The 25417-nt window shown below is 34.3% G+C and overlaps 1 protein-coding gene across 1 annotated transcript in view; it reads right to left on the bottom strand.

Annotated features, from left to right (window-relative positions):
* COL24A1 (collagen type XXIV alpha 1 chain) overlaps positions 1-25417 on the bottom strand; it is a 400363-nt gene that overhangs the window by 293621 nt on the left and 81325 nt on the right. Inside the window, exons 11-14 of the mRNA XM_081222837.1 lie at positions 24921-24974; positions 20697-20741; positions 4483-4536; positions 2391-2435 (exon numbers count right to left, since the gene is read on the bottom strand). Coding sequence (XP_081078963.1) covers positions 2391-2435; positions 4483-4536; positions 20697-20741; positions 24921-24974 — 198 coding nt within the window. The remainder of the gene's footprint in view (positions 1-2390; positions 2436-4482; positions 4537-20696; positions 20742-24920; positions 24975-25417) is intronic.

The following is a 25417-nucleotide window of genomic DNA, read 5'->3' as shown; positions in this document are numbered from 1 at the left end:
AGATGCAGATAAGAACCACCATGTTAGGAATTTTGGTCTTGATCTTAAGCATAATAACAGAACTTTAGAGCTAACCGATTTAATGCTAATAGGTTAAATCAAGAATGCACAGAGAGTGGGCCTCCCTGGTGGCGCAGTGGTTGAGAGTCCGCCTGCCGATGCAGGGGATACGGGTTCGTGCCCCGGTCTGGGAGGATCCCATATGCCGCAGAGCGGCTGGGCCCGTGAGCCATGGCCGCTGGGCCTGCGCATCCGGAGCCTGTGCTCCGCAACGGGAGAGGCCACAACAGTGAGAGGCCCGCATACCGCAAAAAGAAAAAGAAAAAAAAAAAAAAAAAGAATGCACAGAGAGTATCTTTGGAGTCCAATTCCCTTCCCCTACTTCCTGTCTCTCCCCACTGATAGGACCAGTGACCACCACTTACAGGTTTAGCCCTATTCTAAGTTCACAGAAAAAAAAAGTTGGTTCTTTGGGTTCCACCTTCACATAGAGCTTCTCATGATGTCTAAAGAAATCTCTTAAGAGAGATAGTATATATTTTAAGGTATTGTAAGTTTTAAGGAGGTGGTATAGCACAATAGAGAGAATTTTGGACTCTGGATGTACGTCATCTGGCTTCAAATCCAGGCTCAACGTTTATAAGCTAAGTGGTCTTAGGTTGTTCTGAGAATTAAATGACCTAACCCATATGACTAGCACATAGAAAATACTATATGAAAGTGAGCTGTTATTGCTGATTTTATTATAATTACTACACTAATATTATTATGAAAGAGAAAACTTTAAATGTCCTAGACTTACTCAGGTTCCTTAACTCTTAATTCTATACTGTTGCCATCTCAAATGGGCAAGTTAAAACGTGTTATGCTGATTTTTTACCATTGTTCCAATAACTGAACTCCTGACTTATTCCTTTGGCCAAGCTGCCACCTTCTGACTTGGGGCAGTTAAGGTGGGGAAACAACATTAAATTTGGAGTCAGAAGACCTGTGTTCAAGTTCAAGCTAAAAATACCATAGCTATAATTTATGGCACAAAACTCTAGAGTCTTAATTACCTACTTCACATAATAGAGCATGCTCTAAATCTATTTTTTTAAATTAATTAATTTATTTATTATTTATTTTTGGCTGCATTGGGTCTTTGTTGTTGTGCGTGGGCTTTCCCTAGTTGCAGTGAGCGGGGGCTACTCTTCGTTGCGGTGCGTGGGCTTCTCATTGTGGTGGCTTCTCTTGTTGTGGAGCACAGGCTCTAGGTGCGTGGGCTTCTGTAGTTGTGGCATGCGGGATCAGTAGTTGTGGCTCGTGGGCTCTAGAGCGCAGGCTCAGTAGTTGTGGTGCATGGGCTTAGTTGCTCCGTGGCATGTGGAATCTTCCTGGACCAGGGCTCGAACCCATGTCCCCTGCATTGGCAGGCGGGTTCTTAACCACTGCACCACCAGGGAAGCCCTAAATTGATTTTTAAAGAAAACCCTACCTCTGCCAATGGTCATGCCCTATTTTAGATGAATAGAAATAGTTTAAAGATTCTATTTTCATTAGGCTCCTTACATGTCATAAAAGTATGTCAATCTTATCTTTAGCTAGCTCAATGTTAAAGCATATGGCTCTTAATTTACCTAAAATATCTGTAATTTATTTCCTGTCATGAACCAGAAGCTTGGATGAGAGAAATATATTTATGAAGATGTATCAAAAGTAATAGTCTGTTCACTCCAATGAATAATCAAAAATTTATCAGAGAGCTACATATCTGGACTACATTATTTTGGCCTCCATAGAATTGCTTTTAAACTGTACTTTGCTGACATCAGAAACTTCAGTGAAACTCAAGAGTTGAATTCACTGTATAAAAACTGATTAAGTGAACAAATAATATAGTCACTTTTTTAAAGTACAATAAATAAGTTAGGTATTAAAATGTTTAATGGCACTGGTGAAGTCCAGCTCCGACCTTTTGTCCAGGATGGTTTTCCTAACCATTTATTCAATTTTATTTCATAAAGCCTACTGTTATCATGTGCTTTTGTTTAGACCTATCTGCCGCTCTAGACCAGATGGTATGAAAGACTGTCTCAAAGGAAAGAAGTGGCTATTCCATGTCTTACACTTCTGGAGAAACTGAGTCTTGATTAAGTATCTTTAAGACAAATACACATACACATCAACCTGTAGGCATTTGTTACTTCAGTGTATCTTAAAGTATAATTAATTTTTAAATTCATACTACTGGTCTAATTTGCAAATCTGGTGGAGAAATACATGTGAGCAAGGTTGATATTCAACAATGACACTAAAACTTTTCATTTTTGTAAAGTTTTAAAAACACATCTAACAAATATAAATACACACAAAAATATTTGATAAGAAGGATGATATCTGATACTCACTCTAAGCCCAGGAAATCCCAGAGGACCGATGCTACCTACAAGTCCCTAAGTAAGAGAAATGTGCAAAATTGGTTAAATATGATTCCAAACTACTAAGGGTATTTTCTAAAGATGAAGACAAAAATTTCTAGGAAAAAATATATCAAAATTTACCTTCTTTTAGCTAACTTCTGCAACTTCCCTACTCTTATGCATCCTCCTAAGAATTGCAAACCTCTGGTGGCAGCTTATATTCTTTAATATAAGAAAGCATGGCTTCATGCTTTTAGATACTAGGACTACCACCTAGCCTAGGATATAGATTTCTCTGTCTCTCCTATGTATCTATTAAGGGAAGTAAAGCCCATTAATAATCAGCATTATAAACATAATTAGCCTATATGTAGTATGAAAAGTGGTCAGCATGTCAGGTGAGAAGAACATTTTCAGTTGATTTAAAACACTATCAGCTCTTTTGAAGTACATTATTTAAATTCTCTAAATTTCTCATTTATGAAACTGAAACAGTAATATTTTTCATTTTTTAAAGAATTAAAACTGTAATATATATATTATTACAGTTAATAATAAAACTCTAATATATATATATATATATATGAGCATTTGAAAATTTTCTTAAAGTACTATACAAATATAAGAAATTACCAACCTTGTTCAATTATTTGTATGAGATTTAAAATTATCTATATTAATTTTTCCAGTTGATTCATGATGGGTCTTTGTGACAGTCTTAAATTCATCATTACGGTCTTTGTGATAATTCCTAATCTATTCCATGTCAGAGTTACATCATTTACAGGGTACAAAGTATAAAAATACACCCTCCCTTTATTTTTGCATTTCAAATTCTGTTTTGAAACAAAGGTACAGTATAAAATATAGAGAATAATAAACCAATAAACTGAAAATATCCAATTTATTCTTGCATTCTAAAGAAGACTCCAAATGCTCTTCCAGAAGTATTATATTTTAAATATAAGCAGCAGACTTCAAAGATAAAATTTTTAAATATTGTTAGGAGTCCAACCCTAACAAACTTCATGTATATTTAACTGACAAAACATTAAATAAGATGGCTTCACACTAGGTATGCAAGGACATAAATGGTCTTAAAGAAAAAATGTAAATAATGCTTAACTTTATTATGCTTGAAATGGGAAGCTCTCCAGAATCATGGGCAAGAATAAGATGGTAAACATTCTACTTAAGACATGATTCAACTTTTTAACAATCTGTTTGGAAATCAGTTCTACTCTTATTTTATTTTCCAAGCCTTATAACAAATAAAACTTTTGCTAGATTCACTGAATAAGCTAATACAGTTATAATTTAGAAAAAAATAAAAAAGGAAACTATTTTCAAACACTTTAAGCATAAATGCTAATAATTTATATAGTCTAAATAAATGAACTATTCCTAATTTATGACCCAAGGATTTAGTAGTTGATTCTAATTCACCTTAAAAATCTTATGAAAAGAATGTGTACATAACAATACTGGGGGATAGCCATTTTTTGAGGGCAAAAAGTAAAGACATTTCTGCCTAGTGTCAAAAAACAGCATTCCATCATCATCCTTTGATAATATAATTAAACTAATTTTAGAATTTTAACTCCCTAATCTGAACATAGATATCTAAACAATCCCCCCCAAAGACTTCTCTATAAAATACTGAAAAGTAAGGTAGATCAATGACAGATTTGAGTCCAAAAGAGCCATCACCAAATGCACAATTTTTACATGAGGCTTGTTAGTACCTTGATGTACATGAAAGGCTTTTTTCCCCATGCTCCTCCCTACAAATATACAAGTCAGTATCGTGATTGCATACTTCTAATATTTTAAATAATCAGTCATGTTTAACATGGTCAAAATAACTAATTTTAATGATTATCTCTCAAGACAGAATTTATAACACTTTTGTCTTATTTCCCATGCTGTAAAACCACAAAGTGGAATGTGCTCAGTGGTATCAAAACTCTCTGGCCAAGAGTGCTTGTCAGGAATGTGGTAATGAGAATGGCAAGTACAGTTTCTATGAAGTCTTGAGTGATGTTAGACTGCAAGGGGTGGACCATCACAATTTACTCACAGGACTGCCATCAGGACCTGCAGGGCCTCTGTCTCCCAAGTCACCTGGAAAACCCTGGCCCCCCCAAAAAAGAAAGAAATGCTATTAAAGCCAAAATAGATAAAAAATTCATTTTTGCTGTGTTTTCTGATAAGGAACTTAGTAATAGGAAATATTTATTTCCTAACCTATAAATTATAGTGCAAGAAAAATGTGTATTTGTTTTACATAACACTTAATTGATTTTAAGTACACTATTTCTATAGTTTATAAAATTATTTTACATGCCACTCAATATATACAGAAAGCTAAGCTGGAGAAAATAGAAATTTGTTATCCATTACGTAAAGAATCACTGAATGAGAGGAAACAGAACCAAGATTTCCAGCTGACCAATCCATTAGTTTTGTGCACTATTTTATGCTGTTCCTATACACACACCACAGAGAATGAAATGACTATTAATATTTAGCATGTGCTTAGCATACTTACCTTGGCTAAAGGCTTTATACACATCATTATATATACACTACTTCATTTCATCTTCACAGTAGGTCAAATCAATGAGTACTAATATCCTCACTTCATAGTTGAGGAAGTTAAAGCACAGAGAGGTTAAGTCACTCGCACCCACTAGTGTTGGGTGGGACTGAGCTTTGAATGCAGGCAGTCTGATTGCAGAGTCAGTGCTCGTTCTACTATGCTATATTAAATACTTTAACTCATCATTCCAAGATACAATACAACATGTAAAAACATCATTTAAGAAAGGGAAAATGCACATAAATATTGCAAATACAAAATGCAGTGCCATTGAAATATAAGCTTCCCAAAGGTCTATTGAGAATTCTACAGTAAAACTGTGAAGGACAGTAAATTAACACACTTCCTCATTATAAATTCTATTGTAAAATAACTCAATTACTCAGTTACTCTTGCTTTATATACTCAAAGTTTTTTCTCGAGAGATTTACCATTGAGTTTATCAAATTCAAAGCTCCCTTTTTAAAAGGCTACTTTACAAAATTCTTTATAATACTTATTATGAACACTTTGACAACACTCAGTTTTAAAAACTTATAAGGCTAACAAAATAAAGTACATTATTAGATTCTTATAATCTTTTACTTAGGCAAGCCAGTATTAAATATTATGTGTTCAACAGATTGCCAAAAATCACTCGTTCACTAGTATAAACACGAATGGGCTAAGTTGAAAAGATGGTTTAACAATGGAAAAAAAGATAAGATGTTTCTAAGACATAGTTAACTCGTACTAGGAGTGGTTTCTCTTATTTTGTAATCAGAGGAAAATGCAAAAACCATCTGTATAGTCAAACATATTGCAGCCATACCCCCTTCAAAGTCAGTTGAAATTCAGGCAGGCATTTTGCTCTCATTGTCCTTGGAAGTCAAATCCTGTTGACCATAAGCTCACAAATCTGCAATACATCATTCCATTCAGTATGAATTATTATGGGTATTTGAAAGTATTTGTGATACACAAGTAATGGAAAAAGTAGAAGAAAAATACTGTAATAAATCTGAAACATAAGAGATGATTGATGTTTTAGATGGATCATAAGTAGGTTTTCCAGAAACCCCAGTGAAATAATAAAGAATGGGGGACATACTGCATGATTCCATTAATGTGAAATGTTCAAAATAGGCCAATCTATGGAGATAGAAAGTAGATTAGTGGTTGTCGAGGCCTGGTGATGTGGTGAAGAATCAGAGAGTGACTGCTTACAATAATGGGTTTCTTTCTGAGGTGATGAAAATGTTCTAAAATTAGTGCAATGGCTGTAAAAGTCTATGAATATACTAATAACCACTGAATTGTACACTTTAAAGGGGTGAGTTTTATGGTATGTACATTACATCTTAATAAAGTTTTTCTCAAAAAACAAGGAAACAATTGGTCTGAACAAGGAGTGGGTTGCTGAAAACATCTTTGGGGACTCACTCAGGATTGCCTAGAGAATGTGCTCTTTGGGACCGACTGGCCCCCCACCCTCATCCAGTGGGAGGAGCTGCTCTCCAGTTCAGCATCCCACAGAACTAGTGATTTCTCCCTGCTAGGAAAAGGGAGAGAACTGTGATTAGTTCTCCACTTATCACAAAGCCTGTATTTTCTACAACCAGCATAAAAACAATGAAATAAGTACTTACTGATTTCAACTTCCTATTCTTTTGGTAGTTCAATAATACCTATAATAAATATTAGCTGTTCAACTTCACTTTGCCCCCGAAACAATTTAGTTGAACTGAGAATACACCTACTTTAAAAATTTTTATGTATTATTTCTCCTCTCACTTTACTATGCATTAAGCAGTTCATTTTTAACTCTCTGTTCTAGATAGAGATATCTTTTTGTTTTAACCCATCTTACATGTTGACCATTGTGTCATCAATATTTGAAATAATTCCTACATTTTCTTGTTTCATGAAATATAGTACAGTTAATGCCATAAAAAGCATCATTATATTTGGCTACATATTGGACATATATTTTCTTTTGAAGAAAATCATGCCAATGTTTTATATTGTTAAATATGTCACTGCTTGTACAATGTTATTCAGTTGTTAGTTCAATTTTGGCAACTATATGCATTTTTTTTTTTACTGCAGGTAAAGCTCTGAATTCCTTTAATAAAATAAACCTAAGTATTTGCAACCATTTATCTTCATTGTAAAAAATATGATCTTAAAGGTTGGTTGTGAAATATGGAAGAGTAGTGACAAAACACTCTGCCTTTGAACTTGGAATACAAAAGACACAGTTTCTACAATTTCTTTCTCCACCTGAAAGAATTTGTTGCAAAATGAAATATTAAATTTTCTCTCATATTTACTTAGTGGAAAATTATAACCCATAATTTAATCAAACTGTGTTCTCTTAGAAATATCCTCCTACTACCAAAGGATATAATGGCCATTTTCCAGGATAATCATCCATAGGAAAGCTTGAGGTTTTGCCCTTTTTGCCCAACTTGCCAATTTCTTGAATGTAATAATCATCTTCTCTGTCATACTGAGTGAAGTAAGTCAGACAGAGAAAGACAAATATCATATGATATCACTTATATGTGAAATCTAAGAAAATGGTACAAATGAACTTATTTACAAAACAGAAATCAAGTTACAGATATAGAAAATAAACTATGGTTACCAGTGGAAAGAGGGGAGGGATAAACTGGGAAACTGGGACTGACATATACACACTACTATATATAAAACAGATCATTAATAAAGACCTACTGTATAGCAAAGGGAACTCTACTCAATACTATGTAATGGCCTATATGGGCCATTACATCTAAAAAAGAGTGGATATATGTGTACGTATAACTGATTCACTTTGCTATAAACCTGAAACTAACGCAACACTGTATGTTGTGTCAACTATATTTCAATAACAAACAAATAAACAAGTAAATGAATGGCATGCCAGAGTTGCACTGTTACTTCTGTGAACATAATTCTCTTTTTTACATTTTCATTGTTTTGATCAGTTGTAAAATTTTATTTTGTAAAGAATATGACATTTCAGGGATTTCACTTGATCTCTTCAAGTTATGAATAATTTTCTTGCTCATTTCCACTGTTTGATCAATGTAGTGGACAGATTTTGAGGTGACTCCTAATGATTCCTACCTCCTGTTGCCCACATCTTTGTATGATACCCTCCCTTTGTGTGTGGTGGGACTATGACTTGCTTCTTCTAACAAATAGAGTAGAACAAAGGTAATGGGATGCCAATGATGTGATTATGTTATACTATATAAGAGTCCATCTTAGCAGCCTGGAGCTAGAGTCTTCCTGAGTTTGATGAAATAAGCAATGGAGAGGCCCACACAGCAGGGAACTGTGAATGACCTCTAGAACTGTGGACAGTCCATAGGACCTGAAGTTGGGCAAGAGCCAAAAGCCAGCAAAGAGCCAGGGCCTCTTAGTTCTACAACCTCAAGGAAATGAATTCTTCTCACAACCTGAATGAGCTTGGAAGTGAACTCTTCCCCAGTCAAGCGTCCAGATGATAATTCAGCAGCTGACACTTTGACTGCAGAAGACCTAGTTAAGTAGTATCTGGACTGCTGACTGATGAAAACTATGAGATTTATTAATGGGTGTATTTTAAGCTTTTAAGTTTGTGGTATTTGTTATGTAGCAACAGATAGAAAACTAATATAATTGGTAATTAAATCTACTTTAAATAAAGTCCTATTTGCACAATTTACTATGTAGTAATGCTCAATGTAAGAGTTCTCCCACTGTTTCTAGATTTTAAAAATTTAAGTAAATAATCTTTTTGAAGATTTTCTACTGCTTTTAATTCTCTATTGAAAATTATAATCAATGAATAATCAATATTAGTTAAATAAATTAAAAATTTTATATTTACTTTAACATTTTTACTGTAATCTAATTAAATATCTTTTTAAAACTGCATAATTCTACCATTTCCTATCCATCTAGCTGCCTACATAAACAATTTTTATCATGCTTCATGAATTTGTTTCTATACCTATGATATACAAAATTTAAGAGTAATATGAATTGTTTAATAATACAAAATGTTTCTCAGTCTCTGGGAATTTCTCAGTCTCAGCTATTGCAAATACTGCACTAGTTCTACTACCTCTGAAGCCAAACACAGAGAACACAAAGAGAAGCAAGAAAATAGAAGGTTTGCATTACTTGAAGCAGTACTTCATTATACAAGAGCCTATTGCATTCATACTAAAAGGAGAATTAGATAAGTAAATTCATCTTTCCTAAACCGAAGTGCTTCTACTGCCTGCTCAGTCCTCATCGCAATCTCAAGCAGTTTCCGTCTCTAGTGTTGGCGGTGGTACCAGCTACAAAACGTTATGGTATTCAGATGTGAGGTTATAAGCAAGAGACGTGGAGAAGAATTTCTCTGAGCCTTGAACATTATTAAAATACTTCCGTAGCCAGCCTCAAATATGGACCCTCATGATTCTCACTACCTGGTATTAATGCCCTTGTGTAGTGTCCCCCCATTTTGACTCCTGGCTGGCCTATGTGACTAACAGAATATAGAAGTAACCAAATGTGAATTCTTAGGCTAGGTCATAAAAGGCACTATACCTTTCACTTTGCTCCCATGGACCACTTGCTCTGGTGGAAGCCAACAGCCATGCTGTGAAGACACTCAAGTTGCCATGTGGAGAGTTCCCCATGGGGAGGAAATGAGACTTCCCACCAGCCAGTAAGTGAGCCACCTTAACAGCAGATCAGCCCCAGTCAAGCCTTCAGATGACTGCAGTCCTGCCCAAATCTTGACTGTAACCTCATATTAAACCCTAAGCTAGACCCACCCAAATAAGCCGCTCCCAAATTCCTGACCCACAGAAACTATACGAAATATATATTTATTATTATTGTTTTAAACTGCTAACATGGAGCAATCTGTTACATAGCAATAGGTAACTAATACGTAATAACAAGAATGGATGTTTAGGATTACAGGTCATACAATGCCAATGCTAAGTGCTAAATCCTGAGTGACGAGAAAATCAAGTGTTTTTTAAATACATTTTATTTTATTTGTTTGTGATGTACAGGGTCCTCTAAAGTGCAGAGCCCAGATCAAGTTTCTCTCTTGCCTGGGTCTGATGGTACTGTTATCAAACATTAAGAACAAAAGAAGCATTCTAGACTTGGTATGCCTGAATATATATGTGTTGTTAATATTGTTGACTACACACAGATACTATACTTGTTGGTATAGCTAAATATCAGGAAACAGTGGAAAACTTATTGCTTAGGGAGTCTAGTAAAAGAATTATTTTACTACTTCTACAAAGACATTAGAAAAACACTGAATATAAAATAACTAGAGAAACATGAGGACTAAAATAACCATAAAATACTGGTGACTATATTTATGGAATTAAAAAATAAAAGCATTGCAAAATTTTCCTGTAAAAGACTACAACTAACTATGAACACATTTTGCTCTTTCTAAAGAACAAATGTTTAGAAACAATATATTCAATCTAAAGTAGAGATAAATTAAAATTATCATAAAAGACATATATACTAAACAGGCATTAGTGATAAAGTAAACAGGCATTACCAATAAAAACAGAAATTCAACTTTTTCCAAGACAAAGCAATGAAAGCAGAAGACTGCACTAAATTGTCTAGGACTAGACAAACTAACATAAAACCCAGAGGTTAATTTTACACATTCTACACATGAATACATACTACTAGAAAATCCTGATATTTTAAAATCCTTCAAAGGGAAACACAATTATTGTAGGTAAAGGCTAGAGTGTAAAGTGCTCTGTGATAACCCAGACTTTGCCTCTTTCTTTTCCTTATATGTAAGACAATTTGATCCACATTTCAAGGTCTACCATGTCCTAACAGTTGAGACTAATTTTAAACTTAGGTAGGAATTTAATGGGTTTTAGACAAATTCTTGGATATTTAGCATCAAGTCAGTCTTACTGTTAACCTAGCTATGATCTGGGCCTCAGTTCTTAGGCTCAAGTTCCTGCCTTGCTCTTAAAGACTGGTTACCAGCTTGTACTCTAGTTCTGGGAATTGGACTCTGCCTTTTTCTTGTGTTCAAGAACCAGTTTTGCCACACATTATCCGTCAATCATAAGGGCCACGCCTCATTCTTGCCATTTTCCCACACTGAGAATACAAGCCAAGACAAACCTCACTTCCATATTTGCACTCACATTTCCACATTCCTGATTTTGATAACCTACGAGACTCTCTTGAGTTTTCCCTTACATTATCCACCCTGAAAATAAATTCCTGCCTGAATTCCCATTTGTTGGTGTCATACCTCTATGAAATCATGCTCTTCCTGGACTCCCCCAAAGTTACCAACCATAGTTCATTGGGCATCCCTCTTCTCAGTAACTGACCCGACCTTGAAGATGGGTTTAATTCAAAGTCCTGGTCTCTTCATATATCTTGTCAAGCTATAGTTAGCCAAACATAGTTACTACAGATCACCCCAGTAAAGTAGAATCCAGAAAATACATTTTTCCTGAAAGAGGCAGAATCACTAAAAAATTAATGACAATATTTTGTAATGCTCTAGCAACAGTAGTTCTTTCTTCATGAATTAACTTTAAACTTTTCCTGGGACAAAGAAAACACTGTCTCCAAATTCTCCATAAAATGTATGTATTTGAAACATGGCTGAGCAATACGTATTTAAGATTGTTTGGGGCTAAAGATAGAACTAATAACAGATGTCTAACAGCAGGATTTTATATTCTGAAATTGTAACACTGGAGTTAGAAGCCAAAATACAGTTTACTTTAAATAGACTCTTGTAACAGAAAGCTGTAAGAGAAAAGGAGACACTCCTTTCTATAGTTGGAAAAGTAAACATCTCTGAAGTCCCGGTGCCTTAAGGGTGTTATTTTGTCCACTATTCTAAGGCTGCGATACTTTGATATTCATAGGAAGAAAACTGAGTACTCTTTTGCTCTTTGTCAAACTTCAAATATAATATGATTTGATTATTTATAATCTATTATTATCAGATCTGAAAAAGTCCTTAGAAAACCTGTGTATTTTGACAACAGTTTTCTAGGTACTGTTGAGAGTCAATCCAAATCTCCAATATTACGTTACCTTCAATCCTGGAAAAATCAGTACTGGCATAGATATTTTAGGTCGTGGAGCTACATAAATTTGCTTCAACTTCCTACAAGAGACTACTGATTAAATCAATCTGGGAGCCCTGTAAAATGCTTTATTAATAGCAGCTATAGAATTTCCTGACTGCACACTACAGAATGAAGTTTGGAAACTTTGTACTAAAAAGAGAGCTACTTGGAATTAGTAATATATATAAAACATGAAGTTAACAAATACATATATATCCTCTTTCCCTGTGTCTCCCATTTTTTTAAACAGCATTCTTCTTTTCTATTATAAATCAGCAGATGGTTTTATGCTTTTAAATAATTTGGTTCATATCATATGCTCCAAGAAGCTTCTCAAAGACAGTAAAACATGTAAAATAGAACAGGAGTTCTTTGGTGTTTTTAAGAGTCCTGACCAATAAAGATCGTCTACTACCTTGATTTTAATATCTCTAATATTAACTGACAACAAGGATTTTGATCCAATTGTGACATTATAGGGAGCATAGAAGGGAAGAAGAGGAAGAGGTAAGAACTATAGTATCTCAATATCAAAAAGCATGAGTACAAACACTGACTAATATGTAACTGATTACATAAGGCATTTAAAAATAATTGTGGTTAGTAAGTACCTAATACTAAGATCCTAAAATCAAAAATAGTTTACAAGGAAGAAAACCACTTCTCAAATGTCAACAACCCAAGACTAAGGAACAAATGAATTTGTTAATAAAACTACTTTTACATAGTCTGATCCTAAAATATACCAAATTCCTAACAAAACCAGTTTTTTACTTTTCCTGATTGAAAAAGCAAAAACACATTATGTGACAAATATTAACTCTATCTGAAAACTCTGAATAAATACAATGTTTTATTTGAGGGAAGAAAGAGTTTTCTGGGAAGATTTATAATGAAATAACTTAACACAAACATTAATGTAAAAAATACCAGTACAAGGCTAAATAATAAATAACTCAAACAACCAAAATAATATGTTATTTTAAAATATATCCATTTTCAATAACATTCACATAATATTTATACTGTCTAGGAGAGGACATCTCTTACCTGTAAGTCTATAATTTCATTAAAACAATACAGACATCACAAAGGAAGCTGGCTCACAACAACTTAATTCCATGCTTAGTGTTTACTCAGGGAAATAAGTGATTCTTTGGCAACCAGTATGAGCATATGATTTATAGCAATGTTTTCCCAAACTTAAGCTTAGCAATATTACTAACAATTTTGGACAGGACTTTGACTACTCCCCTATATATTTCTATGCTGCACAGGTATATGATGTCATGTCAATACATACACACTTTCATATTTTTGTAAACTATTCACACCAAACATAGAACTTTAGTACTCAGGTTAGAAACCAATACAGTAATCCAAAAAAGCTTATATTTATAGTGACCTAAACTTGGATTTTGAAGTTTTCTATGCCTACTACCTTCACTATTTTGACTATCAGAGTGTTTCATATTTTATAATACAGAAAGTGAAGTAATTTATTTTACCACTTTCTGGCTTTAATTTCAGAGACTCTAAAAATATAAGTGTAATATGTTACATAAAATTTAAGGAGTTATCTAAAAGGAGTTACTATTATTCTACAAATTACATGTTACAATAATTATTTAAAACTGAATCATGTCCAACAGGCACAGGAAAAGATGCTCAATATGGCTAATTATTAGAGATATGCAAATCAAAACTACAATGAGGTATCACCTCACACCAGTCAGAATGGCCATCATCAAAAAGTCTACAAACAATAAACACTGGAGAGGGTATGGAGAAAAGAGAACCTTCCTACACTGTTGATGGGAGTGTAAATTGGTGCCGCCACTATGGATAACAGTATGGAGGTTCCTTAAAGAGTAAAAATACAGTTATCATATGATCCAGCAATCCCATTCCTGGGCATGTATCTAGAAAAGATGAAAACTGTAGTTCGAAAAGGTCATGTACCCCAATGTTCATATCAGCACTATTTACAATAGCCAAAATATGGAAGTAACCTGTGTCCACTGATAGAGGAATGGATAGAGAAGATGTGGTGTGTATATATATATACACACATATATTCCATTTTATATGGAATATATTAATAGACATATTAATTATATATAATGGAATATTACTTAGCCATAAAAATGAATGAAATAATGTCATTTGCAGCAATATGGATAGATATAGAGATTATCATATGAAGTGAAGTAATCAAAGGCAAATATATGATATCACTTATATGTGGAATCTAAAAAAGTGATACAAATGAACTTATTTCCAAAACAGAAACAGACTCACAGACATAGAAAACAAACTTATGGTTACCAAAGGGGAAGGGGGAGAAGGGAGGGATAAATTAGGAGTTTGGGATTAACAGATAAACACTACTATATATAAAATAGATAAACAACAAGGACTTACTGTATAGGATAGGGAACTATAGTGAATATCTTATAATAACCTATAATGGAAAAGAATCTGAAAAAGCATACATGTATAACTGAATCACTTTGCTGTACACCTGAAACTAACACAACATTGTAAATCAACTATACTTCAATTTTTAAAAAACTGAACATATGCTATGCTCAAAGGCTGAATAATTGTATCTACCTAAAATTTGAGGAAACAAGCTCATTTACAATGTAAGACTAATCAAATTAATTAAAGGGGAGTGGTGATTATAATAAAGTACATCTTATTCTAAGGACAGTAAATGAAATAACGTGGATGGGATCCACATAGCTATACCTTAATGAAGCACCAACCTACACTTCTAAATAGCTATGAAACCAGCAGAAGATTGGACGTAACAGTCTTTGACATATGCTTAACCAAAAATTTCTTAAATATGGGTTCTTTTTAGATTTCAGCATTTCCAGGTTTCTGTATTTTCTTTCACATGTATGGTTTCTGTCAGCTCTTTACGTTGGCCTGGATCATTTAATTCTGCTTCTGTATATGAATATCTACTTCATATATAACAACAAATAGTATACATAATTTAATAAATGACCAAGAGAAAATGGCCATATTTGTATTCACACACCTAATATCTTTCCAAATCAAAGAGAGTAGAAATGTTATCAAAAGATATTTTCCTTTTACTATTATTAAAACAGTAATAAGTGACCATTCTTCTCATGGAATTTGAATCATCTAAATTGAAATATGAGTGTCTCATTCCACATAATATCCCATACTAATATGTTTGCCTTTACTTAATGTCAAAGATATCTAAAGATGATTTTACTTATAATAAACAGAACATGGTGGAGCATTTATGCATAGGATAATATTCTGGAACAGTCTCTGAGGTCATAATTTGACTTGTGGTTGTAACTGTATGTTATTCTAAGTACAGTGATTTCCTCATAAACATGGTCAAATCATTTTGTGGTAAAAAGAAGAGAAAGTACATATAGTATACATGACACAGTACAGCACTAGACAGATTTTTTATAATAAACACTATTTAGGAAATATGGAATGCATGTGTTTTTCAAATATAATTTTTCTAAGATCTAAATCTATTACAAAGGCATATATCTTTAAAGAAATAAAACTTTACAATTTTTTTAACATAAAGAACAGTGCACTCAAAAAAAAAAGAACCCAGGGCTTCCCTGGTGGCGCAGTGGTTGAGAGTCCACCTGCCGATGCAGGGGACACGGGTTCGTGCCCCAGTCCGGGAAGATCCCACATGCCGCGGAGCGGCTAGGCCCGTGAGCCATGGCTGCTGAGCCTGTGCGTCCGGAGTCAGTGCTCCGCAACAAGAGAGGCCACAACAGTGAGAGGCCCGCGTACCGCAAAAAAAAAAAAAAAAAAAAGAACCCAGTGATCATTCCATTCACTATCTTTCCACAGTTTTCTTGAACTCCTCTTCTGAACTCAATAGCATCTGTTGGATAATATTATAATTCCCTACGGAGTAAGAAACCAAAAGTTATCTATAAACTTCCATGGACGATTTTACAGTTCATTATGGAGTAGGAAAGTAGATAATACCTATACATTGTCAAGATACAGTTAAGTGACTTCCGTGGTGGCACAGTGGATAAGAGTCCACCTGACAATGCAGGGGACATGGGTTCGAGCCCTGCTCCAGGAAGATCCCACATGCCGTGGAGCAACTAAGCCCATGCGCCACAACTACTGAGCCTGTGCTCTACAGCCTGCAAGCCACAACTACTGAGCCTGTGTGCCAAAACTACTGAAGCCCGTGTGCTCTAGGTCCTGTGTGCTGCAAGTACTGAGCCCACATGCTGCAACTACTGAAGTCCACGAACCTAGAGCCCATGCTCCGCAACAAGAGAGAAGCCACCGCAATGAGAGACCACCTGCACCGCAACCAAGAGTAGCCCCCACTCACTGCAACTAGAGAAAGTCCGCATGAAGCAACAAAAACCCAACGCAGCACCCCCCAAGGAAAGATAAAGTTAATATCTATATAAGACCAGCTATATTAATAAATAAAGATGGTAGCTACTTAAGTGATATATCACAGAGTCTCTGTGAAAATGTTTCCTCAGCAATGCCTAAAATTCCACCATTAAAGATTACTTATTCTGTCTTAAACTATACTTAAAATATAATTACTAATGGGTAAGGTAACACTTTAAGCACTGGAAGTAATATAGTAGCATAAATAAATTAATTAGTTCTTTTACTAACAGCATACTTTGGTAGGAGATGGATAAAAAAAATCAAGACATAGAATGGAGAAGAATAAAGAAGATGAACTTCACCTACTATCAATTTTGAGACAGCCCAATCTGCATATTTAGATTAGATATTTGACACATAATAGAGATACTTCTGTTGGGATATGTGTAAGAGGGATAAAGTGTAAAGAAATAATATACTAACATTCAGAAGTATAATAGAGTGCAATCAAATGAGATGGCATACAAAATACTTAACAAAGTGCTTGAGACTAAAAATTGGTGATGATGGTAATGATGATGGTACAGTTTCTGCTGTTATAATTCTTACAAGATTAACTTTAATGTTGAATGTAATTGCAAGAAAACAAAATGTTTGGCTTACTTTTCATTTCTTGACAGTTTTGTAAGTTTATCTTAATATGTTAAAATCTTTAAAGTGAAACCACTCCTATTCAACACACTTTTGGAAGTCTTAGCCAAGGCAATCAGAGAAGAAAAAGAAATACAGATTGGAAAAGAAGAAGTAAAACTGTCACTGTTTGCAGATGACATGATACTATACATAGAAAATCCTAAAGATGTCACCAGAAAATTACTAGAACTAATCAATGAATTTGGTAAGGTTGCAGGATACAAAATTAAAGCACAGAAATCTCTTGCATTCCTATGCACACTAACAATGAAAGATCAGAAAGAGAAATTAAGGAAACAATCCCATTTACCATCGCAACAAAAAGATTAAAATACCTCAAAATAAACATACTGAAGGAGGCAAAAGACCTGTACTCAGAAAATTACACAACACTGATGAAAGAAATCAAAGATAACATAAACAGATGAAAAAATATACCATGTCCTTGGATTGGAAGAATCAATATTGTGAAAATGACTGTACTACCCAAAGCAATCTAGAGATTCAATGCAATCCCTATCAAATTACCAATGGCATTCCTCATAGAATTAGAACAAAAAATTTTACAATTTGTATGGAAACACAAAAGACCCTGATAGCCAAAGCAATCTTGAGAAAGAAAAATGGAGCTGGAGGAATCAGGCTCCCAGACTTCAGACTATACTACAAAGCTACAGTAATCGAGATAGTATGGTACTGGCACAAAAACAGAAATATAGATCAATGGAACAGGATAGAAAGCCCAGAGATAAACCCATGCACATATGGTCACCTAATTTATGACAAAGGAGGTAAGAACATACAATGGACAAAAGACAGTCTCTTCTATAAGTTGTGCTGAGAAAACTGGGCAGCTACATGTAAAAGAATGAAATTAGAACACTACCTAAGACCATACACAAAAATAAACTCCAAATGGATTAAAGAACTAAGTATAAGACCAGACACTACAAAACACTTAGAGGAAAATGTAGGAAAAACATTCTTTGATGTGAACCACAGCAAGATCTTTTTTGACCCACCTCCTACAGTAATGAAAATAAAACCAAAAATAAACAAATGACCTAATGAAACTTAAAAGCTTTTGTATAGCAAAGGAAACCATAAACAAGATGAAAAGACAACCCTCAGAATGGGAGAAAATATTTGCAACCAAAGTAACAAAGGTTTAATCTCCAAAATATACACACAGCTCATGGAGGTCAATATCAAAAAAACAAACAACTCAATCAAAAAATTGGCAGAAAACCTAAATAGATATTTAACCAAAGAAGACATACAGATGGCCAAGAGGCACATGAAAAGATGTTCAACATCACTGATTATTAGAGAAATGCAAATCAAAACTACAATGAGGTATCACCTCACACCAGTCAGAATGGTCATCATCAAAAAATCTACAAACAGAGCTTCCCTGGTGGCGCAGTGGTTGAGAGTCCGCCTGCCAATGCAGGGGACACAGGTTCGTGCCCCGATTCGGGAAGATCCCACATGCTGCAGAGCGGCTGGGCCCATGAGCCATGGCCGCTGAGCCTGTTCATCCGGAGCCTGTGCTCCACCACAGGAGAGGCAACAACACTGAGAGGCCCGCGTACTGAAAAAAAAAAAAAAAAAATCTACAAACAGTAAATGCTGGAGAGGGTGTGGAGAAAAGGGAACCCTCTTGCACTGTTGGTGGGAATGTAAATTGATACAGCCTCTATGGAGAACAGTATGGAGGTTCCTTAAAAAACTAAAACTAGAGCTACCACATGACCCAGCAATCCCACTACTGGGCCTATATCCTGAAAAAAAACATAATTCAAAAGGACACATGCACCCCAATGTTCACTGCATCACTAATTACAATAGCCAGGACATGGAAACAACCTAAATGTTCAATGACAGATGAATGGATAAAGAAGATGTGGTATGTGCATACAATGGAATATTACTCAGCCATAAAAAGGAACAAAATTAGGTCATCTGTAGAGATGTGGATGGACCTAGAATCTGTCATACAGAGTGAAGTAAGCCAGAAAGAGAAAAACAAATACTGTATATTAACACATATATGTGGAATCTAGAAAAATGGTATAGATGAACCGATTTGCAGGGCAGTAATAGAGGTGTAGACATAGAGAATGAACATGTGGACACAGGGGGGAATGGAGAGGGTGGGACAAATTGGGAAATTAGGATTGACATATATACACTACCATGGGTAAAATAGCTAGTGGGAACATGCTATAAAGCACAAGAAGCTCTGCTCGGTGCTCTGTGATGACCTGGATGGGTGGGATTGGGGGTGGGGGGTGGGAGGGAGGTCCAGGAGGGAGGGGATACAGGTATACATATAGCTGATTCACTTCATTGTAAAGCAGAAACTAACACAACATTGTAAAGCAATTATACTCCAATAAAAAATAAAATAAGTTTATCACATTTTGGCCATATGTCATGAAAAAATAAATCATGTTCTTCTAAGTAGTGTGAGGTAGAAGACAGACAGCAGAAATATCTACGTAGTAAGGAAAAGGATCTTGGATTTACATTCAAAGGAGCTGGGCTCAATTCTTTATTTTACCACTTTTAACTATGGGATTCTGAGCAAGTATTTTAGCGTCACTGAGCCTCGTTCTCCTCACCCATATAATAGTGCCATTGTCCTATTCTATCTTCAAGAAATATCGCAAAGCTCAAAGAATAAAATGCTTTAAAAGGATATGAATATTCTGGTGATATTTGTAATCCTTTAGTGTTATAATCAGGATTTTAAAGATACACACCAAAATTTTAGAAAAGCTGTTATTAAAGACAATTTTCTTCCTCACAGAGTAGAGAGCAGAGTATAGCACAGAATGTCTTACCCTAATAAATATCTTTGACTTGTAATAAAAAAGCAGCACAAGTGAAAAGCAGGTGGCTAATTAGCTATACTAACACAGCCAGGATAACCCGAGGATGCTTTTTCTGAACTACAGTTTTCTCATTTGTTAAATAATGGGGTATTAGATAATGTCAAAATTTCCTCCCATATCTGAAATTATTATATTATCTTGCAGAATTCACTTTACTTGATTTTTTTTAACACGAAAATATAAGAAACTAGTTTCTGAGCTAACATCTGAAGCAGGCATTTTAAAAACCTCTAAAACATGAGGGTGAATAGTGCTATCATTAGTGTTTTAAATTGTTCATGTATTTCCTGTGACATTTTAATTTTAGCACCTTGTCATGGGGATAAAGGTCTCTCCCACTGGTATATTAAATGGATTAGAAGTGTTACATTTTGAGTTATTTTTTAATCTAAATACTCCTTCACATTCTCAGGTATTACTGGATAGGCTGTTAAAGTGGCAAATTTTAAACTCTGTTGAATGAGATGGATTGTGGATAACAAGAACAACAACTACATTTGTAGTCTAACAGGTGAGAAATATGCATATAATTAGATTATACTCCTCTAAACCGTACCTCATAAAACAAGAATCAAATTACCTGTCTTCCCTTAAGACCTCTCTTTCCACGGATCCCAGGAGCACCCTAGAATGTGAAAAAGTCAAAAGTAAATATTTGTTCCCTTCTTTGATTGGGTTGCTTGGTTTTTTGATATTGAGTTGTATAAGCTATTTATATATTTTGGATATTAACTCCCTGTCAGTCATATTATTTGCAAATATTTTCTCCCATTCAGTAGGTTGTTTTTTTTGTTTTGTTGATGGTTTCCTTTGCTGTGCAAAAGTTTTTAAGTTTAATTAGCTCCCATTTATTTATTTTGGCTTTTATTTCTTTTGCCTTAGGAGACAGATATAAAAAAAAATTATTTTTGGATCTGTGATTTATGCCAAAGAGTGTTCTGCTTATGTTCTCTTCTAAGAGTTTTATAGTTTCAGATCTTACTTTTAGGTCTTTAACCCATTTTGAGTTTATTTTTGTATATGGTGTGAGGAAATGTTCTAATGTCTTTCACATGTAGCTGTCCAGTTTTCCCAGCATCCAAAGAAGACATACAGTTGGCTACCAGGCACATGAAAAGATGCTTTACACTGCTAATTATTAGAGAAATGCAAATCAAAACCACATGAGATATCACTTCACACCTGTCAGAATGGCTATCATCAAAAAGAACACAAATAACAAACGTTGGTGAGGATGTAGAGAAAATGGAACCCTCCTACATTGTTGGTGGGAATGTAAACTAGTGCAGCTACTATGGAAAACAGTACTGGTGTTCCTCAAAAAACTCAAAATAGAACTACCATATGATTCAGCAACTTCACACCTGGGTAAATATCTGGGAAAAATGAAAACACTAATTCGAAAAGACTCAGGCACCCTGATGTTCATAGCAGCACTATTTACAATAGTCAAGATATGGAAAGCCACCCTAGTGTCCATCAACAGACGAATGGATAAATATATCCATACGTGTGTATATATATATATATACACACACATGTATATATGTGCTTGTGTATACACACACACGCATATACACATACACACAATGGAGTATTACATTCCCATAAAAATGAAATTCTGACAATTGCAGCAATGTGGATGGATCTAGAGAAAATTATGCTTAGTGAAGTAAGTCAGAGAAAGACAAATACTGTGTGATAATTCCACTTATACGTGGAATCTAAAAAATGAAACACACAAATGTTTATAGCAAAACAGAAACAGACTCACAGATACAGAAAACAAACTAGTGGTTATCAGTGGGGAGAGGGAAGGATTGAGGGGCAAGATAGGGGTATGGGATTAAGAGATACAAATTACTATGTTTAAAATAGATAAGCAACAGGGATATATATTCAACAGCACAGGGAATTATAGCCATTATTTTTTAATAACCTTTAATGGAGTATAATCTATTAAAATAATGAATCAAGATGCTGTATACATAAAATTAATATAATATTGTAAATCAACTATACTTCAAAAAAGTAAGTATTTGGTGAATCAATTAATGAGTTATTTTTTCTCAACCATCAATTTATGAAGTATGCCAAAGAGAAAAATAAGTTATCCTTTAAACTGGTGTGATATTCAGAAAAGCTTCAATGTATTAACTCAAGTGGCCCCTTTTCTTCTTCATAACAAAAATCCTGATTTTATTCAGAAATCCATCCCACCTGTATTTCCAAATGGGATCCTGCCATTCCTCTGGTGATAGTTATTTGTCCAGAGGTGGCATGCAACCAAAGTTGGTACAACCAGACAAACAGGAAGTCTTATTTTCTGTACCCAACAGACAATTACCTCCTCTCTGTCTCCCTGTCCCTCTGGCTGGACATAAACAAAGGCATATTTAGCCCTTGCACTGGGAATCTTGCAATCATATGAGAAGCCAGCCTTAGGATAAAGCCAGCATTAGTCAAGGCAAGCAGAGAGAAAGGTAATAATATCACTGTGCTCTGGATCATATTGTGCCTAGATCCCACCTAACCTATGGGTTTCTGGTCATAAGAAGCAGCCGTAGGGCATAGTACTTAAGTACTCAGTCTTTGGAGCCAGAATATCTATGTTCAAATCCTGGCTCTGCTCTTATTACCTATATATAGTCTTAGGTAAGTGTGTCTCTCTGTATGCCTCATTTTCTTCATCTATAGTGAGAAAAATAATACTACCTATCTCACTGGGTGTTGTGAGATTAAAGGAGCTAATTCGTATGTAGTATTTGCATAGCACCTTGCATATAGATGTAACCATTCGATAAATCATTTGCTGTTATCATTATCATCATTTATTTTAAATTTCCTTATTTTGAAGCCAGTTTGAAATGGGATCTTCTGTCACTTGCAGTCCAAAGCGTACTAACTGATAAAATCCCTTGAGACTTATAATCACTTTTATAAGCCTTAGGGACTAAGAAATATGTCAGAACCATGTAGCTTGGGATTTTTATCTATACAGACAAGTTAGCAGATATCAATGGTTGAAGTAATCCATTTAGTTTAATTCAACAGTGCTTAATAAATATTCATCTAATATTCTCTATTGAAAAAAGAGTTCAAAGATGAGCAATATGACTCATTTCATGAGGATTTCATGCATCTTTACATAATATAGCCAAGCATTTAAGAAAAATAATTATTTTCTAAAACTTTAGTAGCTTCAGTAAATCTCAGCAGAAAACCTAAGGATAGTGAAGATAGAATTATATAAGAACTTTTTCATGTATACATGCATGTGTATATTATTGACTTCCAGAAAGAACTTTTTCTTCCCATTTGTTCTCAGGAGTGATTAGAACATTATTTTCTTTGGCTTTTCTCTACTTAAATATTTCCTAACATAATAACACCACCCAGTTAGCTATACCATTCATGGTTTTAGTGAGAACTTTGAAGTAGCCTAATAATATTAGGACATGGTACCTATAATAGGTAGAATATCACAAAAGGGTCTTATATTTATGATTTGAGACAATCTTGTTATATTCATATAAACTAGTCGAAATTACTGAGTATGATTATAAGCATTGTGCCTATTGATAGTGTCACAGGGATCCTTGAATTCAAGATGATGACATTTTGCAAGGACATATAACTTTCGTTTATTTATTACATCAATTACTAGAAATAACTTCATTCCAACAGGTGAGGGAAGGATTGTATCATAAGCAGCACAGTAATTAACAATGTAAACTATATATACTCCTTTGGGTCTATAAGACGCAGTTCAATTCTTTGCATGATAGATTGGAAACATCATCTGTAAGTCTGCTGTATTACATAGTAGTTAAGTGGCTTAGTTGTAGGATCACACTGAAGATACTGTTTGCAAGTGAAAGAAATGACCTGTGCGCTCATCACAGGAATATCTTCACCTCTTCTCACCAAAGACAACTAAACATTTTGATTGTCATTACAGCACATGTAAACTCTGAATGTTTCTTCTCTGTGGAGGCATTCACAAGTAACAACAAGAAAATGTGATTTAATTCACTCACTCAAAAAACTATACATTTGAAATATTCATCTAGCAAAGAATGATCTGATTTATTTTCATTTGCAAAAATCAGTTTCCAGATATGAAAAAAATTTTGCCTGAACAGCACTTGTATAATAATAGAGTTAAATGCTAAATTTGGAATACGATTGTTTTCAAACCTGAGAATATGCTAATATTGTTTGATTCTACTTTTTTTAAAATTAATATTGACAGTGTAGATGAAGAAATGCAGCTAGAAATCACTGAACTGCATACGGCACTGAAAACTAAATATGACGAAGTTGGAATGCCAGAACTCTGTATGTATCTTTGTTAATTTTTATAAGTATAACAAACCATTTGGCAAACATTCTACTTTATTCACAAGTACCTACATTTATGAACAGCTATCTTCCACTATTAAACAAAAAAATATATCTTTTGAAGTTGATTTATTACACATTGCATTGTAAAATACAAACCCTGCCAAAAGTTTATACTCAAATTAAAGATCAATTACAAAATAAAATTTTCATAATTAGATAATATCAATTTGTGTTTTTTAAAAGTTAAATTTAAAGTTGCCTACCATAAATATTTATATCACCTCACTTACCTAAAACACAATTCAGTAAAATTTAAGAGAGTTTAATTACATTTCTGGTAGGTGACTTTTCTTAAAGCTGGCTTGTTTCACTGCCTGACATCTGGGTTTATGAGCCCTGTTATACTTTATCCTAAGTATATCACGTTAGAAATAATATTTGAAGGAAATAGACTTACTCTTTCTCCTTCAGGTCCCAGTTGTCCTACTTCTCCAGGAGAGCCAATGAAACCCTTAAAGTAAGCAAATAATCTTTGTATTATCTCATTTAAATATTCACCCTGTAAATAATTCTAAATAGAGATACTTAAAATTTATTCCTAGTAATATGAAATTATAAGGCAAACAGTTTGAATAATCTTGTGTCTTTTCTCCTAGAAATTACAGTTCAATCTTTTCATTAAAAAAAAAAGTAGGAAATGTAACTTAAGGCATCGTGGCTAATAAAAATCAACAAGCCCAAATTCTTTTCTACATTGAATATTACAAAGGGCAGAAGACACAGATATACAATTAACTAAATTGTAAGGCAGAATGGAGGTATCCAAGAAAAGTATGGAGGAGGAAGAGATTCATTCCAATGTGGCAGGAGGTAAAAGCAGTCAGAGGAGGTTTCAAAGGAGAATGGCACTTGAGATAGGCCTGTGGAGTAGATAAAGTCTTGATAAGCAGAGGA

The sequence above is a fragment of the Mesoplodon bidens genome (assembly GCF_964165515.1).
Source record: "Mesoplodon bidens genome assembly, chromosome: 2".
Taxonomy (NCBI): domain Eukaryota; kingdom Metazoa; phylum Chordata; class Mammalia; order Artiodactyla; family Ziphiidae; genus Mesoplodon; species Mesoplodon bidens.
The sequence above is the reverse complement of the archived record's forward strand: the minus strand, read 5'-3'. Positions and strand labels throughout refer to the sequence as shown.